Source organism: Blennius ocellaris (genome assembly GCF_963422515.1).
Source record: "Blennius ocellaris genome assembly, chromosome: 18".
Classification (NCBI taxonomy): domain Eukaryota; kingdom Metazoa; phylum Chordata; class Actinopteri; order Blenniiformes; family Blenniidae; genus Blennius; species Blennius ocellaris.
The window spans coordinates 21,245,736-21,265,863 of record NC_137667.1 but is presented as its reverse complement, the minus strand read 5'-3'; the positions used below and the strand labels follow the sequence as shown (position 1 = coordinate 21,265,863).

Here is a 20,128-nt window from a genome sequence, read left to right as displayed (position 1 = left end):
GGGTTCGTGTGGGGGGCAGATCAGAACGGGGGCGGGGGGGGGCAGGTTTGTGCTGACTGAATGACTTTATGCCTGTATTCAATTCAAAGGTCTGGCCAAGGCCCAACTGCTGAGCTGTGCTGAGCGGATAAAGGGAGGGAGAGTGACAAAGGCTTTCTGGGCTCCCGTCACAAAGGTGAGTCCTGTGTACGTCCACACTGAGCCCAGCTGACGCCGGCGATCCCGCTTTCAAAAAAAAAAAAAGAGGCAGGAACAGGCATCAGCTTTCTGTTGAACATTTCAGGAGGATTTCTGAGCGACGCTCGCCTCGACAACAGCGAGACAGAGACCCGATCTCTGTCTGGACCTCATGAAGAAAAAAATCAAGTATAACAGTAGCAGAGGCCAGCAAACATAATGAGTTCATGATTTAATCTATTCTTTTTATGACTTGGGAGTTACAACGCCGTCTGATCCCACTGCGTCCATCTAATGCGACTTATGTTCACTGCATGTGTCACAAAACATTTAGATTGATTTAATTTAGATTTAAAATGAAATTGAGTTAAAACTGTTATGATCATCATATTTATCAAGTCAAAATAACTTTGTGTTGTTCTGCTATAATCTTAATGTTGATGAACGTTTGAGGTCATAATGTTAAACTATTAACTCACTAGAAATGACCGAGTCCCATTTAAAAGAAGTGAAAGTTTATAATGTTATAATCGAGTGAGAATAAATGAGGTCCAGTTAGTTTGTACTATAGTGATCAGTCTTGTGTTTATTCAGCTGTGGCTCCACTCACATAACACCAGTAAAGACATTTTCTTCAAACCAAATCAAGTATCTGTGGGTTTTAAACAGTTTGAAGTTATTTTTAAAAACTTGACTCACCTGAACTTTCCAATGTGAATATTTATTGGTTTTCACCAGTATATCGGTTGTTTGATCTATTTTGAGTGGAAAGCTCTATCAATTCATTAACATGCAGGTGGCTCTACAAACGTACTTATGGTGTAGCAACATATAGCAGCTGTATATATACTGACTCTAATTACATGTTCCAACAAACCTGCTGTGGCGTTGCCTGATGCTGCATTCATTCCAGTTGCACACTGGAGATTTGCGCTCCTGAATGTTAAACTGGCCATAACTGTTCTTTTAATTCATGTTGGGTGGCAGCAGGGCTTTCTTTTAGAAGATAGAAGAAGAGAAATGAGTCCAGGTAAATGTCATTTATAGAGCTGAAATGCTAATCTTACCCTAAACTCTGGAAAGTTGTTTTTTTTTTTAACAAAATTGTAAGTAGTGGACATATTTTCTGATTTAATATAGTAAGTGTAATAAATGTGACAGGTGTACATTTAAAGATGAAACGGCTCACAGCCAAACACTCATATAGCGTTCTAACAGGCGCTAACGTAGAGCGAGCAGCCATTAGCAGTGGGATCATGACAATGAAGATCTTTCATGGACGGTCGACACGTTCGCTCTGGACTTCACCTTGGATTCTGACGTTTTAAACGTCTCCGAGTCAATGTGGACGCACTTTAGGACTCCGTTGTGAGAAGGAGGGAATGTTTTACTGCCTGTTAGCGAGCTCAAGGTTTGATTCCCGACGAAGTTAGACTTTCTTTATGCATCAGAGGTGAATTTAAAAAAAAAAAGAAAAAAGAAAACCTGTAAGAAAATGACTGGAAGTTTGAAAATATAAATGTAACTCTCAGGTTGCAGCAGCAGAGAAAGAAGATCGAGTTGTTTTTCTCCTCTCGACCCGACAGCTGAAGAGCTGCATGTTCTTATGAAGGAAAACATCCTCGACGTCTACAAACTCCACTTTTTCTTTCCTTGGTGAAGAGCGAGAGAGAGAGCGAGAGCGAGAGCGAGACAGAGAGAGAGAGAGAGAGAGAGAGAGAGAGAGAGAGAGAGAGAGAGAGACAGATGGCACCAAATAGGTTGATTGGCTTTTAGCACACATCTTTCCTGCGAGCGCTCGGTCGCCTCTGTTCTTCACACAAAAGCCCGACTGGGAGTGAAGGGAAGCGAACTGGAGGAGCGTTTGGAAGCGTGACGCCGTGAATCACCAGGCAGGGTGAGGGACCCGGCACGGCGCCGCCGCCGCCGCGCGGTTTGGTCCTGCGTTCTCACACCCGAGCGACGGGCGGGCGGGTCGGCGGTCTTCTGATTTTCCGAGCCGATGATGTCAGCGCGGCGAATTTGCACCTTTCTACTATTTCAAACGGCGCCTCTTTCATCTCGGCCAGCCGCTCCAGTCAACATCTCCACGCCACGTTAGATTCTCATCAAACGTTAGCATATCAGAGCGGCAAAACACGCGACATGACTACATGATTTGACGACTTGGCCCGGCAGCTCCTTTGAACACTTTCCAAACCATTTTTAGGTCAAAGAGGTACGTCCCTTTCTCCTTTGCTTTGCTTTTTCCGGTGGTGACTGAAACCTTCCAAAAGCAGTTTGTCGTCTCTTCCTTGAAAAGCACCTTAAAAAAGACCCAAGTGAGGACCGTTTCGACCTGGTAATTATTGCTCTTTTAGAATCTTCCCTCGCCGACTGTGTCTCACCGAACCGCGGAGCGGCGGTTCGAGTTGCAGGTAAAAGGACATCGGGCTACAAGGAAAACGTAGAAACAACATCTGGAGCCACTAAAAGCCTTGCCATTGCCTAAAACAGTAGCCATGACAACACATTTTAAGGCAGTATTTAAAGTCTGTCTACTCTGTTCTTGAATCTACCCTTAAAAAAATGCATCTGCAGCTAAAGAACGTGTCAAAATAAAAACCGGGTGCAACGTTTTAGGCAGAACGACAGCAAGGCGATTTGCAGACGGCTGCAAATTGAACAGGATCTCTCCGCTCAGTAACCAAACCCTGGAAATGTGCTTCCCAGACGTGAACGGCTAAAGATATTGCTACTCTGATACAAAAGTCTAGTGATTCAAAGAGCGATCTGGATCCCACAACTCTTCTGTGTTGCACTTGTTGGTAAAGATTTCTTAAAAAACAAAACAAAAGGAAAAAAACACGTTGTGAACGAGCACGAGTGCTTCTCTACCTCCGAAGTGAAGAAAACGCGAGTCACTGCAAACAGTTCAGAACATCTCAGTGTAGCAAAGTACCTCCGTAGTAAATCTGCACCGAGAAAGTTCCCTCTGGGTTTGGAGAGAGGAGTTACCCTGTTGTCACGTCCAAAGAGAGGAGGCCCGGAGGCCGTCGCCGCCGAGGCGGACGCAAAGAAAAATCGACAAAAAGAAGAGACGTTTGAGTTCTTTGTGAAGGAAATCCCACAGCACTTAAATCAGACTTGTTTCCGTTGCGACTTTCCGTTGATATGTGGTTGAGTTCGTCCAAAATAAAAAAGAAGAAAGAAAGAAAGAAAACTAATCGTGTCTAGGTAGTTTCTCTGTTATTTTTGCCCTTTTCCTCTCATTAGTGCCCTTAGAAGACCACAGTCCTTCGCTGAGGAACAGAGGAATGATTTCACTCCAGACGCAGCCGGAGGAGTCCGACAGGACCGAGTCCTGCTCGTTGACGGTTGCCCCTCCCCCGGTGCGTCCGGGGTCGCCGCTGCTCCACATCGCTCCTCTTTAAGTTCTGCTCTGGCCTCGCTCGGGGGCCGTCGCCAGGCGGAGCCTGCCTCCGTCACACCTGCACGCCCGTGCCGTGGAGGTGGAGCATCTGGGCTCTGGTCGTCTGTATGCTGCTCATGATCTTCTTCTGATGGCCGACCAGAGTGATGCCCAGGCTCATCACGTCCCTGGAGACACAGGAGGACGGGAACGGTAAGTACATTCTCTACACCAGGGTTTTTCAACCTTTTTTGAGCCAAGACACACTTTTGTCTTTGGAAAAATCTGGATGCACACCACCACCACCTGAAAATGTTAAAATGTGAAACTCTGTAGCCTCTATTAACAATATAAAGTCGTTCTCATCAACGTTTTATCAACAGGAATCAAATAAATACAGAAAAAAGTATTTCCCAATGTGTTTTTTTAATAGTGACTCCCTCAGTGTGAAACCTGGACCTGATGGATGAAGAGCTGAGATCCTAGTTTTCAAAAACTTCTCCATCACTGTCACTGACACAGTACTTTGATACAAGATGGTAGCAGGAGGTGGAGATGAACCACACTGACGTCTGTCACTTTACATTTCACCGGCAAAGTTCTGTGCTGCCCTCTAGTGGTGAAGAGTATTGTAGCATCACGGAGTTGTTCGCTGCAGGGCATGATGGGAGTTCAGGTTATGTGTTGCCGGAGGTTATTGAGGGTTATTGTCGGGGTTGTTGTGTGTTGGTTTGTGCTTGTGTTGTGTTTTTGTTCCTCGGTTCAGATAGTTCATTATTTCGTCTAGTTTGGTTTGTTGAATGTTGGTGATCAACCATGAGTGAGAAATGTGTTGTGTGGAGTCTCATCCTGTTGTGAAGTTCCGGTTACGTGTGTTCATGTCAAAATAAAAGCCTCTGGTGTTCAGCTGGCAGAATAGAACCTCGACTCAGAGCAATTCTTCCGCGGTGCTCGCCATAGTATTTATACATGGTTACTCTGCACACTGCTCTCACAGCTGACAGCGGCTGTGAGAGCAAATGTTTTTTTGAAAAAAATGTGAAATTGGATAATTTCCCATGGCACACCTGACTATGTCTCACGGAACACCAGCGTGCCGCGGCACAGTGGTTGAAAAACACTGATCTAGAGCCCTACTGGAATGCAAAGAATTATTAATATGCGACTTCCTCCTCCTGCGCAAACTGACGCTTTTTTTCACCTTTGAGAAAATTTGCACACACGTCAGAAATGGACAAACCATTTTGATATTTTATGTTTATTGTGTTTGTGTTCAGGCAAACTAGCTCCATAGCGCCCCCTACAATGGTTCCACATTTGTAACATGGACTATGAGCAACACGTTGAACATGTTTCACATGTGTCCAGCATATGCAGCACGTTGAGCCACACAAAGATGTCCCCGACAGCCAGAGTCTAAATCCAACAGGACGTCCGCCACGTTCCATCAGGCTGGGAATCCAAGGAACAAAATCCTCCTCGGCATTAAGTTCCAGAGATCTAAATTTTGATCCTAAAATTTGGCCGGAATACACAACAGTACTTCCCGATGAAAAAGGAATCAGAATATCTATATAAAGTGTAGTTTTGAGCTGCTGCAGAATTCACAATAATAACTTTATTATTTTCAAGGGCTACGTAGAAGCACTGTAGGACATGAAGGAGCCTGAAGGTTGATTTCTTTTAACTCGGTGAGTTTGCAAAGTTTGTTTCAGCTCAAGTGTTTTCTGAGAATGTGCAGACAGATGCAGACTGATGCAAGTGGAAAACTTAATGTCGGATCTCAAGGGCAAGATGTTCACAGACTCTCTCTTGCTCAACAGGCCCCGCTAGTTCACCCAGCTCCACGCCGGAACACTTTCACAGGAATATTTCCACTTCGTTTAGAGCCGCTACGCTACATGGAAATGAGTGAGTTTAGCCTGTGTGACTACGGATCAGCTATAAAGCTGAACTAACATGCACACAAGTGCAGCACGGCTCTGCTCGGAGTGTAACTCCACTTATAGAAGAGCTGTGGATCAGCCCCGCTCCCGTCGTCATGCTCTTTGCTTAGCCAGAAGAGGTAGGAGAAGAAAAAACTTTAAAAAAAGGAGGAGTGATTATTTGTGGAGGAAGTTATTGTGGTGCAGGTGCTTGGAAGAGTAGCTTTAAATCTACCTGCTCTATCAGAGGTGTTGTCAGGAGGAAGATTAGCATCTTTCACAAGCCACAGGCGGAATTTAAATCCAGTGCGCCAGAAAAAAATAATAAAAACAGGCACAGGGAGATCCTGAGGCTGAGGTGTTGAGACTGGATGGAGTCGGCAGTTCTGTTCATGTGTCCTCAGACAAGACTCAAGCCAACACGTTGCTCAAACCACACGCAGAGAATCCACAGAGGAAGTGATGACGACCTTTCAGGAATGTTATTAATTCTATCAAAGCAGTCGCCACCCGGAAATCCCATGATGCCGTCTTAAAACTTGTATGTTGGAGTTGGACCACAGTTTAAACTGAAAATCTGGAGTTTAAAAGCAGCAGTTTTTTTTTATTTTGTTTGGGCTCTTTATTGAAACCAGAATCGCCCACAAGGGGGCGCACCCCAAAAACAGACATGTTGATTGTCGTCACCACAGGAGGCTGATATCATGAACCTGCCTCTGTTAAATGTATCTGCAACAACAATGTTCCTGTGACTCTTCAAGTCTGTCTTTTACATTTTACGTCTGAAAGTTTCAGTAATTTGTGACGATACCCGGCGGAGACGCTTCAACCTTCTGGAAAGCTTCCAGCTGTCAGGGACTCCCTGCAGGTCCATTAAGTCTCGCTGCTTTACTGTAGATGAGACTTGACGTTAGGGTAAACATACTGCAGCTAACTGCTAATCGAGCTAGTGCAAACCCTTAACGTTAGCCGCTAACGGGACTAGTATAAACATTGAACCCCATGTGATTCACAAATGAGCCTGAATTTATTTTAAATCTCCTGGGTGCGACACATACCATCATTTTTTATTTCTAATTTTCACATTAGCAAGGGACTGCTATGCTATCGCTATGATATTGTGATAGCTGACCAATCAACATGCGCCTAACATCCGCACCATTCGAAACCTCACATGTACTCTCACGAGAGGGAGTTGTGAGAATGAGCTCCATGCTTGCTTATTTTTCCTAATAAATCTTAACATTTGATGAAACAACAACTTGCAGTTTGGACTTCTCCCATAACTTACACAATATAGTCCATTAAGACATCGGGACACACATGAACCGGCCAAAAGCTGATTCATCCAGAAGATTTTGGAGATTTGAAGATGTGTTGTGACATCAGTGCATTTTAAAGAAACTGTTGCACAATAAAGAGAATCGAATCACCGCACAGACAAACAAGCCAAAACCTGCCTGAACCCGGCGGACGTTCCCACGGCCTCGAATCACTTTGAAACGCTCTGATGTGGTTCCTTAAGAAGGATCTCCTTTGGTCTTTGTGAATCAGCAATCAGAGTCACTGTGACCTTAAATGGTGACGTCGTCACTGATGATGCGTCACGCATCAGGCTTTACCGTCGTCCTGGAAAAACACTCTGTGCTGCTACGCAAATTTGATCTTTACTCACTAATTTGTGATGGATATGTTGAATTAAGACTGATCTCTTTAAATTTCCATAAAAAAAAAAAAACCCTCATTCAGATGCTTGCGGAGCAACATTAATTCAATTATTCTGTGAATCTTGAAGAAATCAGAGCAGAACATTGTTCTCACGACCTCGATCACTCCTCACATTACAATCAAAGCAGGGAGAGAAATTCTTCACAGTAAACTCTGCGGAATGATTTCACTTTCCAGGAAGTAGGTTTCCAAAGTTTGACATTGACATATGATCGACACTGTGAATTAAACTGGTCTGCTGACACAAAGACAAACTCAGATTTGAACTGAATACAATTCTCTGAATGAAGTGGGAGCGACTTGGTGAAACCAGGAGAACCTCATAAAGATCCGCTGAGCAGAACAGGAGATAAATCCATCGAACGAAGGAAATCAAGGCAGCGTTCTGGTTCTGATAAAGACTCAGTTCTTAATGTGACTTGTGAAAATAAATGCATACTTGTTCTACTGAATCTCATACATTTATGGTTTGGCAATTAAAGCCAAGCTGCAGAACACAGTGAACAAGGGCATTTATTTGGATTATTGATGTGTGAGGAGTGTCGGTGGGGGCTTAATGCGGAGGACAGGGACCTGCAGCTCTGGAGCCTCATGTGCCGGGGTCTCAAACTCTGGTCCTGGAGGGCCGCAGACCTGCATGTTCTCCATGTTGCCCTGCTTCCACACAGCTGATTGCAACGAGCAGCTCGTTGTCTGGCTTTGTGCCGAACGTGGTGATGAACCATCAGGACATTCAGGGGAGGGAGACGTGGGAAACATGCAGGGCTGCGGCTCTCGAGGATCTGAGTTTGAGACCTCTGCTCATGTGGCTCTTCAGCTCCTCTGTAGCGGCTCCACCGAGCTTTCCCAATAGCACTTGTAAATTAAATAGATTTTCAAAACGGGTTTAATTTTCAGGACATAAAGAGCTTCATAAAGTAAAATAATTAAAACATCTGGACAAGGTTAAAATAGCTCCTAAAAAACAAACAAACAGTCACTAAAATGATTAAAATGCTAGTACAGAGGGTTTTTTCAGGAAAAGAAAAAAGAAGAAAAGGAAAAACAAAAAAAAAAAAAAAAGGAAGAAGTGGAAAAAAAGAGGAAAATTGCGAGTTTAGCCAAAACTGCTGTAACCAGGAGGAAACGCTCAGCGGCTAGAAATAAATATAGAAATAAATAGTTGAAGCGGATAAAATAATTAGATGCATAAAATTGTTCAAATGGGAAAATCCATGGGAAAAAAGTATTTAAAAAAAAAAACAATTCACAGATCCACTTACTCGATGGACATCCGGGCCACAGATTCCAGGGAACTGTAGCCGGCGGCGGTGAAGTTGTCTCTGTATCGCTCCATCTTGATGGCTTCCAGCCACTCTCCCACCGAGCGGAAAGCGGTGAAGTCTGGTGTGCTCTGATCTAACAGCGGGCTAATTGGTCTGCGGGATGAGCACAGAAAGACCTTTAATGTCTCGTGTGAAAAGGGAAGCTTTTCGCTGCAAACAATCAAGCGCCAGACGAGCCAGGGCGGCATCCAAAGGCGTCCAGCGGCGCAGTAAATTACCGGGGGGGGGGGGGGGGGGGGGGGGGTGCTGATTGGAGGCTTCAATCAATAACAAAATCAGGAAGAGATGCAGCATGTCAGCCTCCGCTTGCCAAAAATATTTTGATCAATATCTCCACAATCAGCATACATTCCCCCAGACGGCCTCCGTATAATAAAGTGTTCTTTAAGCAGCCGTAGCCTCGAACTTCCTCCCGCCTCAGGAATCTATGTTCTGACTGCAAATAGGAATCATTTGACAAATGTCAGACTGAGGTCTGGAGTTCCCACTGCACTGCAAAGTACGAGGAACTCATTATAGAGATTGATTTAAAAGCCCTACTATTGAACATAAAGGCAGGAACGCTGCCCTGGGGAATCGATCCTCCGGGATTTATCTTTCATCTTTGAACCAGAGAGGCTAAATCAGCCGCCCGCTAATGTGCTCCAGTATAAGTCAAACTTGTGGACGTGAAGTTGAAACGGCTCAGACTGGGCTTGCCTTCCTTACCTGGTACACGTCCCCACGGGGGTCTTTAAGGTGTTGGGATTGCGGATCATCTTGTCCAGGATGCTGACGATCTGGTCGAACTTGGGCCGTTCCGCTCTGTCTTTCTGCCAGCAGTCCAGCATGAGCTGGTGGAGGCCTGGGGGACAGTCCATGGGCGCCGGCAGGCGGTAGCCCTCCTCGATGGCCTTGATGACCTGGACAAGACCAGAAGAAAGACCAGTTACTCTTCAAGTCTTCATGCGAGGAACGAGCCAAACACAGATTTGTCTCATATTAGAAATGTTCATTTGCTGCACTGTTACTTCAAAATAAGTCTTCTGTGTCCCCAATCAAACCAGAACCAGAACACAACACCTGAAGGTCTCTTTACTTTGGATCTACCTGAACTTTAAGGCTTAAAGATCAAGCTTTCACTGTTCCTGTTTTGCCCGATCATCCACACGGCCCAAACTTTTTTTAGAAGGGGTTCCAGAGTATGGACATTTAAAAACGGCGCTTTTGCGTTTGTGGATGGGAAATATGCACATTATCTGAAAACGATGATGTCATCGGCCCGCCTCACGACCCGATGACCCCGCCACGTCACTCCATGGACTTCACTTCCACAGCACTTGAGCCTGAGCAGCTCCGCGGGCCGAACCACAGCAACCCGGAGGACGACTTCCTCCAGGTGGCGCTGCAGGAGCTACTGATGCTCGTCGCTTCAATGAGGCCAGATGTTGGACTTCTCGAATACCAGGGTTTTTTGCACGCTCTTGTGTCTTCTTAATTTGTGGAGTATTTTTGTGGCAGCGTTGCAGCGCCACCTACAAGCCTGGCATATGCACTCCATCGTCTTGAGTCATTTTTATGGAGACCCGCGGGAGGGAGACCTTTGAAGAAGGACCATAAAATAGACTGTCTTGGCTCGTGTGGCTATCATCTGAGACCTGACAGACGAGGCTTGTGGCTCAAGTATGGTGAGTGTCACCTTAAATTATGACCTCGACCAGTTTCAGGCCTCTTCCTGCTCCGTTAACAACTGAATCTGAAAAGTGTCAGAGCTTCCTTGTTTCATTTCTCTGCAGGAGGCGGGACTTAACAACCACGGGACTGAAAACCAAAGAGCTCCAGTGCTGAGCTTCATGGCACCACGTCACCCGAAGGGGAGGAATTTCAACAGCAAGGACTCTTTTCAGACTGCCACATTCCTTTCCCCCCGTGTTTCCGCCGTTCAATGACCTCCTCTTCCTCTTCTCTCTATAAATCTAGCTGCTCATCATCCTCAAACACCCACTTTGCAGTGTTTACGTTTTATGTCCATGTCAATCCACTAATCAAGTGGCGCGCCCGGCTGTAAAAACTCTTGTATAATGTCATTTGTGGCACTGAAGGTAAATCATCCGGCTTTAATTTGAAGGCTCAATAAAAATCTGGAGACAACTAGTAAACGAGGGGCAGAGATTCAAAAAGATAACGCGAAGGCTGGGAAAGGTCTGAGCAAAGACTCAGGAAGTGACTGTTCCTTTGGTGAAACGAGTCGTCATCCTAACGCGTCATCACGTTTCATTTGTAACGGAAAAAGCAAAGGGAATGAGGGCCGGTGTGAATCAAACAAACACACTTTAAATCAACTTTCATGTTCAAAGGTTTTCATGGAATTTGTTAAATTCTGGATGTGATTTCAAAATCTGACTTTTTCTCTCAGTAGCAAATCAAGCGATTTGATCTCAATAAGGCCAAATCAGTAAGATGACCGGATCTAAACTCGTTTAAAAGTCTAATCTCAAGACGTTGAAATGGATTAAAGGTTCATATTTATACCGTTTAAAAAAAAAAAAAAATCATTGCATTCAAAGTGTATTTGAGTCATCCAGTGTAAGAAGACGTTCACACTGCAGGCAGTGACCTACTTCAGGTTTTCAGCTCACAACTGACTCATATCTCCTGTTTTGTAATGGTGTGAACATTACAATTCCATGTCTGGACACCAGACCCAGGCCTCCGTCACATGTGGTACCAAATCACATCTGGTGTCTTTCAATGCCACCACTCCTCCCTACTAGTCCGTCTCTTTAAACTAAGGTGCATCTCACAACATGGAACTTCTGTTGAGGTCAGCATCTTTACACAGACTTCTCAAACCATCTTTTTGATGAGGTAGTTGGCGCCGTGAGCGCGTCTCGCTTCTGTTCAGTTTGACGTTTCAACTCTTCATGAAAACATCTGGACTTGCGGCGACGTGATCAGGACCAGGAGTTCCTCTCACCGAGAGACTAACGCCAGTTCTGCTGGTTTCATCCTCAGTGACGACACACCGAAAGCCAAACTCAGCCGCCTGCCATGCCTTCTTCAACGCTTCTTTGCGTCTCGGTGCCTCCTGGTATTCTGTGTTGGAGTCAAATTGGCGGCATGTTCCCTTAATGCCTCTCCTGTGGCCGCTTCGTCTGGCTGTGCACTGGTGAGTAAAACACCCCAGCTCCAGAGGGTTCACACACGCTTCCCTGCAAATCGGAGGTCAAACATCTACTTTTTACAGGCCGACAGTCATCGATTTTACATTTTTCCTGATAACCTTTAAGCGTAGCCTCGGGCTCGCACGGTAGAGGTTCAGTCAGAGTTTACGCTGCAGACAGAATGGTTCCCCCGACATTAATTTCCTACATTGTTCATATGGCGAAACAAACGGCTATATTAACACAAACGCGATAAATAATAGAAGTGATCTCTGCGAAGAGACTTTAAAGTTAATCTGCTGTCACGCCGCATCACGCAGCAGTTTAGCGTTCATTAAAAGTGGATGCTGTGAGAGGAGGAAATGCAGCAGAGCCCCCAGCTCTCCTGGTTTTATTGTGCGGCGAGGATCCGCGTATACGTTCCTGCATATATTCATCGGCTATTCCTGTCAGGACGGCTCAGGCTGAGTCATGGAGGCAAAAAGGTGTCAAAACACCGGAACTGTAGGAGAAAAAAAAATGCAAATGTCTCTCTTCCCGTATTCCCGGAGGATGTTTGTTGCAGTCTTGACAAACGCCAAAAAATCCCTGACATTGATGTCTGTCAAATCGCAGCGCGTCAGAGAAGAAAAACACCACATATGCGACTTTCATGCCCAGACGTCCTGTTTAGCATTTCTAACATCTGATTGTTCAATCAGCAAAGCCCTCCGTGTCCCGCCGGAGAATCTTAATCGTGTTTATAGCGCCCATGGCTGCGCTGGAGCCAAGAAGAACGATTGAAAAAAGAAACACGACCGGAAGCCATATAGAAATGTGGAAGCCGGGACTCGCTCGCCTTCCGCCATCCATCAAAATGTGTGGCGAGTCCAGGAGTCAGTGACCGACGCTCTGCAGCAGCACTCAGAGGCTCCATCGTCGCAGCAATCTGTGACATTTAGAACAACGTGAGCGGGAGTGGGGAAAAAAACCCAAAGGTTTCAAAGGTGTGGACAGGAGTCGCTGCTATCCGAGGCTGGAACCCTGGAGAACGCGTCTGTGAGCCGCGAGTTAATGGAGCGGCTTCCAGATACACCACCACTCCACCACCTCCTCTGGAGTCATACCAGAGGAAATCTGACGGGAGAGGGACGCTCTCTGTCTGCACTGCACTTCCTCTGAAGAACAGATGTTTGACTGGAGTATTGAAAAAGTCCTTTTATCAATGAAAACCATAGAAACTTATAAATGATCCTCCACCTGCCCACCAATATAAATATACTGTCCTTATAATAAAGTAATAAATGAAAGTGATACATTAATACAAACAAAACTATTATATACTTTAGTGTCAGTTTAACAACAACAATAGTAATAATAATGATAATCATAATATGTTAAACTAAAACCTTTTAAAAAGTGAGAATATTGATAATAATGTTGGAGCGTAACTGCAATGACAACATCTGTCAAAAGAATTAAATCCACCGTAGCTTTATCCTCTAGTTATGGCTATTTCATTCTCGAAATTCTAAATAAAAAGTGAACTATGGTAGAGGAGTCCCACTGCGTCACAGCAGATCAAAGGAATGGAGGACAATTGAAGGTCATAGAAGAAATGAACAATATGAAGGAGGTTGATGGTGTTCAGTGAAATGTGCCTGGAGATGTAAGAGAAACAAGAAGCTGCACTTATTCTCAGAAAAACACAAGATGGAAAAGTTTTAATCACCTCATTCTTCGAAAGTTAAGTTAGTTTTGCCAGAGTTACTTCAAGTGGCTTCGTTGATCAATCAGGGGAAACGCTTGAAGAGATAAACTTTCATTGATGCGTCCTTCTTGTTCTGAGTGGACATCAAGGTGTTTCTGTTCTTTTCCTTTATGACACGGGACTGGAGGGACGGTTGGGTCCCGGCATGTTTGCAGGACAAGAGGAGATCCTCACTGCCGTGGCACTGCCACTCCTCCACTGCTCACACACTCATTGATGTTTGTTTGGGATGCAAAATGTCAGAAAATCAGCCTTGGTGGTGTTTATCTCTATTTTCTCCACAGACTTTGTATTTTCTCGAAAATACTTCCACGGAGTCCCGGGTGCAGACTTAATAAACATGGCAAGGATGCATACAAGCAACCTTCTACAATCAGAGCTTTGGATTCCACGTCGACAGCAAAGCAACAAGAGCGAGAAACACAGCGGAATACGCACCAGTAGTTTTCAGTGTAATTGGTTGGACACTGGTTCCATTACCAGAAGTCGTTACCGACTTTTGAAGGCGTTTCACTCGAAAGCATTTTGCATGACAACTGTTTTCCACTCATGTTATTCATATCAATAAATAACCGTGCCCGCCAAATCCATATTCTCAGGACTTTTCACTTGTGTTTCTGCTTCTCCGCATTCAAACGGCCTGATTAGATCAACGCCTCTTGAACTAACTAGAGTCCAGCTTCAGCTCCGTATGTGTGGAGGTCTGGAGAGCCAAAGTCTTCCTTATTCTAACTTATCAACACACATCTGTATCGCTCCAGCACCTCGTGGTGCTCTGGATCTCCACAAGAAAAACCCTTAATGACTCTCAGTCCAGATGTCTGTAGTACTGTCAGTACACGTGGAAACTCGAAGAACACTAAATTAGTGCAATTTCATTTGTTTTCACCCTGAATTAAATGAAAAAGCCTTGAATGTTTGGACTGTCCCAGTATCACCACACTACTTCTACCAACGTGTTTCCATGTGAAATGAACAGATTCTTAGCAACAGATCATCAACGATTCACTTCAAACGTCATTAATGTTGAAACTCAGGATGTCCTGATCACACTTGTTCACACCACCCCGATACCAATCCCATTGTTCAGATTTGAGTATTGGCCGATACTGATGCTTTCCCCATCCCATACGTACAGTGCTATTGCTAGAATACAAACATACTTAAAGTATTTTATAGTTACCACTAAGATGTTTCAAGCTAAAAGCTTCGTTGTAAGAAGCTTTGCTGAGCTACAATTATTGTAAAACTCTCTTATAGAATAAAAACGTTACTTTTAACTTCATTCAATGCAAATCAAAAATGGCGTGCGCATAAAAGTTAAAATGAATAAGTTGTGTTGCTTTCAATGGTTAAATTGAATTGATAGAATTGTATGAAAGAGGCAAGACAGAATAAGGGTGGACTTTTTGCTAAAAATAAATATGTTTCCCTGAAAATCTATGAAAAGAAATGTTGCTAAATCTTTTTCCGGCCAATGAGTTGATTCAGTCTGGTCAACAGTTTGGACCCACCCAACGGCTTCTAGACCCACAACTGCATCTTCAACTCAACATGGAACATCACTTCATTTAGTCTTCTGCACCAGGACACATTCATCACTCACGTCTTGATTGGACATGTCCCAGTACGGCCGCTCGCCGTAGGACATGACCTCCCACATGACGATGCCGTAGCTCCAGACGTCGCTGGCCGAAGTGAATTTACGGTACTGGATGGCTTCGGGCGCAGTCCATCGGACGGGTATTTTGCCCCCCTGTTGGGTAAAACGTAACGTCAGAGGCCGTACTTCACTCAAGAAACTCTCTACTTCCTGTGTCACAACTCTCACACGGTGGTTCCCAAACTTTTTCCCTTCGAGCCTGACGTCCCACAGGTCTGACTTCTGATTTGCTAAAACATTAGAATGACGCCAGGCAGGCGGACATCGACACTCGTATAACTCTTCAAGTGTCAATTACAAAAGAAAAAGACAGAAAGGAACTCCTCCAGGCCCATCTCGGGGAGAAGAGCTTTCCGGTGTTTCAGATGAAGTGGTTTCCCTGTTAGCTGGTGACCCTTTAGCATCCCTTGTTGCTCCTGGTAACAGACGTTAAGAACCCGACAGAAGTCCGTAGCTGTGCTGATGAACACTGTTTACCAACTGAAGTTTCCAAGTGTCGTACCTTTTGTGAGTCTTATTTTAATAAATGCTGTTACGAGCAGCAAAGAAGGTCACTGAAGGAAGTCGGTCATCATTAAACAGGGAAACCAGTTGATCTGAAACACTGGTTCAATGCATTAATGTTATCGCTGTGACTCATATAAACACGGTCAACCAGTTTGAACCAGAATGTGACCAGAAAGAGAAGCTCCTGAAGAAGAAGAGTTAAAATATTGTGAGTCTGAATAAGTTTGTTCGTTGTAGTTACTAGCAAGTAGCTAATGCTAACTCTGCTAACCGGAAGGGGAACACTTAAGTTTTTCATATTAGACTGAATTTATTCAGTCTATCAGTAATCTTTTAAAGTTTGTATCTTCCTAATGGAGGGTCAAAGTCAGTATCCACTACCAGAGGGCGTGGCTGTTTCCCTGCATGATGTCATAAAAGGAAAATAGCTGACTCGCCTGTATGAGCACACATTCACAAAAAAGTCAAGCAAGACTAACTTTTTTAACTTGAAGTATCGTAGAGAGGTTGTGGGAACACTTGTTATTCTTAGAAAAGGAGGAAGTACCATCGCACCATTTTGAATATGGAAATATAGGAATTGTTTTATGGAAATGTGTTTTGCATCAGGACAAAGGGTTAAAAATGGCATCACATCAACTTTTTCCAAAATAAATTACATTTGTTAATTGTTAACAAAAGTAATGTTCTGTACAGAGATATCAATTTTCATAATTTACTCATACATGAGTCACTAAAACGAAGATAAGCATCTGGAATTATGAAGAAGTTCTTTTCTGGCTTGCTGGAGATCAAATTCGGCTGTATGTTGGCTAACTTGAGTTTGACAGGCCTGTTGTTGCCGGGCGGTTTTATTACATGTACAAATTTAATTTGTACATGTAATAAAAGATGTACAAAGTTTGGACACAGGACAAGACAATTCAAACTTTCCACAGATTAACATGGTCAATAACTAATTAATCGTTCAACGTTTAATATGCATGATTATTAAAGACTTCAAACTTTGATCCCTCTGAAACATCCTAGTGACGCTAACGTTTCCTGCATGCAGCTCGTTTTAGTCTCTGAAATGTTGCCGGCTGCTCGATTTCCAAGCTCCGGCCGAGGCTTGATTAAAGAACCCAGACAGGCTCCGGGTGAGGGGGGGCGGGCGCTTTAATTGACTCACAGTTGTTGTGTAGACAGCCTCGGGATCGTCGTCTATCACCCTTGACAGGCCGAAGTCGGACACTTTACATACGAGATTGCTGTTGACAAGGATGTTTCGAGCGGCCAGATCTCGATGGACGTATCCCATATCGGAGAGATATCTCATTCCCGCCGCGATGCCCCGCAGCATCCCCACCAACTGGATGACTGTAAACTGACCGTCGTGTTTCTGCACGCACACACACACGCACACGCACACGCACACACACACACACACACACACACAGAGGCAGGGTCAGCCAGCTCCTCACTGACCACCAGGGGAATGTAGGTCATGGCACTGCAGCAGCACAAGATTTATGATATTTATGCAGCGCACAGATTCTCCTCCTCCTCCTCCTCCTCCTCCTCCTCCTCCTCCTCCTCCTCCACCTCAGACTCCAGACTTTCTCCGCTCTCCGAGACGCTTTGCAACAAAAAAAGAAGCAGCCCCAAAAAAGTTGCAGAAAGACGCTGTGAAGGTGATACTCACCCTGAGGAAAGCGTCTAATGAGCCGTTCTCCATGTACTCGATGACAATCATGACCGGCTTTCCTGGAGAAATAACAATTTATTTTAAAAAAGGAAGACGAACAAAAAGGAAAGATGATTAATTAATACCTACTTTTTTGTTATTTGCTTACAAAAACGCTTCACAATGAAGCGCTTCCGTGTTATTTTTAGCCGCACGTTTCATTGGCTTTTAATTAAAAGTTACCATCTGCTCCTTTTATTACTGTGTGCAAATGAGAAAATGTTAAACAGCGAGTGCGACTAATTCAATCAGATCTGATGTCACTCTAACGGCTGCGTTTCTGCCTCCCAAAGCTAAATATACTGGCAAGACTGACGGCGGGCTGGAGCGCCTTGACGTCATCCACAGCGACAAGTCTCTCCACTTCAAAGGAAAGACCAACAGTTTATATTGGCGCCGGTGAGGCTCGCTGGTTTAAATCGACACTCTGAACTGTCTTTTTTCTCATTTTTACTGATGTATTATTTTTTACATCCCAGTGGAAATGGAATTGTCTGGGTGGACATGCTGTCTCCGGGCTGACGCACCGATCAGTGACAACCTGCACAGCTTTCTCCTAAAATCTCCCTTCAGTTTGCAAACAGACGTTCACCTTTTCTCTGCAGTGCGTCAGGTACAACAGGGACACTTACAGTAAATACCAGAGCTGCACGTGGAAGCAAAGAGCGCTACCCAAAGTATCTTTTGATAGGATAATATGTGAGACACTATTAGGGACTCTGGCATTCGATTAAAGAAAACATTATTCAAACAGTGCAAACGTCGCATGTATTGATATTTCCATGTGTTGAAATACGTTTGATATTGAATCCAGTAGAGGGCGTCGCTATGACGGACGAAACAGGAAGTCAATGATCACTATGATGTGGGCAGCAGCAGGACTGAGAGAGAGGTTCAGTCAGAGGCAGGCTTACATTTCTGAGCACACTGCCCCCTATGGCTACCAGTGGTACTGCAATGCTGGACACGTGTCCACTAGCATCCAGCATGTGGACAGAAGTATGGACGGATATCTGATATAGAGAATGAATGACGTAAAGAAAGAAAACTTTACTGAGCCTCATGGGAGAATAAACTCTGACCCTTCCTATTTACAGTAAACGTTAACTACACAAGCCGGGAGCAGCGAATGTTTGATATAGTAAATCACATGATGATGTGGTACTGACCCAGCTTGTTTGAAAACTGGAACCAGGCTCAGTACATGTATTTGTTGTCTCGCTCGACGTTTGCACACACCTCTGGTTACGACTCCCTCCAGATGAACCACGTTGGGGTGATCGAACTGTCCCATGATGCTGGCCTCGCACAGGAAGTCCCGCCTCTGCTTCTCCGTGTAGCCCACTTTGAGCGTCTTGATGGCGACCGCCACGTCGCGCTTCCCGGGCAGCTTCAGCCGCCCGCTGCACACCTCACCAAACTCTCCTGTGTGTGACGGGGTGGAGGGGGGAGGGGGGGGGGGGGTAGGGGGGGTTGGGGGCAAGAAGCAACATCAGACACTTCACAATGACAAATTTATGAGTGTATTTTGAGACAAAGCAGCTGTGCAGTGGCGGAATACAAATTGGAGTGCGACATCTTGTTATACTCAGGGGAGTGAAAGCGGGACCTATAATAAGACGTGCCGGAGATGCAGAGATACTGTCATTGACCGCCGAGCTCAAACCCATGTGGCAGCAATTTCTCCACTGTGGGATTGTGGCGCCGCCGCCGCCGCCGCCGCACATTAATTGCAATGAACTTTTTCCCCCTCTTTGCAATTGCTCCATCAATACCCGACGCATGAAGCGCCGTCCCTTTATTCAAGGTGTAAATATTTTCCTGTCAGCGTGATGTATGAGAGCGACCGGGGACTGAACGGAGGAGGGGGGGGGGGGGGGCTGGCGGGGGAGGGGGGGGGGGCTCACCTGCTCCGATAACACGCTCGATTTTAATGCACGAGGCGTCCAGCTCCTTGGCAAATTGATGGACGGCCCTGTTGGGGTCCTCGTAGGTCTCGGGGTCGATGTAGGTTTTGGTGCCTGGAAATTTGACTGTAGAAAGGTAAGAGGATTACTGTTACGGTTAAATATGCACAGCGCACGCCGCACCGCTGCTTGATGGCAGGACGATGACGGAGGCTGAGAGCTGAGAGGGGAACCGCGGCTGGAACGTTCAGCAGCCTGAACTCACTGATCCTCCTGGAGGAAAGACGAATGTCTGCTGGACGAACCAGAACTGCTAAACCCTTGAATTACATTTGTGTGGTGTGGATTGAGACAGAAACATTAAGCATCTGAATTAGATATTTTTTGTTTGTTTTAGATTGTATTATTATTATTATTAGTAGTAGTAGTAGTAGTAGTAGTCATTGGAATTAGAACCATTGAATTTACAGTTATCTGAACATGATATTTACTTTGTGGACAGTTTTGATATTTTCTTTCAAAACATGTTTTCTACTATGAATTTATTTAAAGAATACGTTTCAAACATCTATGTAATTTATGAACTCTATTCGCAAAGTTACATTTTGATTTATTAACATTTTCACCCCCCCCCAAACTAAACTATATTTTTTCACTTTACTTTATAAACCATGGTTTTTTTTTTATGTTTTCCTAATTTTCACATTTTGCAACACAGGAAATTCAATATGATTTTGCTCTGCCGTGGTCTGATTATGAAGTATGACAGTGCCTCTTTTGGGTGAGTATAATTCTAAATATTACAAATCTATTCATCAGAATCTTCCACTTTGAAATGTAATGTGAGTTCACCTCTTCTATAGATAACTGCATGAAACAGATGGAG

General features: G+C 44.6%; 1 protein-coding gene across 1 annotated transcript in view; it reads right to left on the bottom strand.

Moving 5' to 3' along the window:
* Window positions 1–1,369: 1,369 nt before the first annotated feature.
* LOC308143086 (ephrin type-A receptor 7-like) overlaps window positions 1,370–20,128 on the bottom strand; it is a 102,361-nt gene continuing 83,602 nt past the window's right edge. Inside the window, 8 exon segments of the mRNA XM_080513769.1 lie at window positions 1,370–3,756; window positions 8,484–8,639; window positions 9,255–9,448; window positions 15,046–15,195; window positions 16,781–16,990; window positions 17,294–17,355; window positions 18,575–18,760; window positions 19,243–19,368. Of these exon segments, the coding sequence (XP_080369895.1) occupies window positions 3,642–3,756; window positions 8,484–8,639; window positions 9,255–9,448; window positions 15,046–15,195; window positions 16,781–16,990; window positions 17,294–17,355; window positions 18,575–18,760; window positions 19,243–19,368 (1,199 nt within the window). The 3' untranslated portion in view covers window positions 1,370–3,641.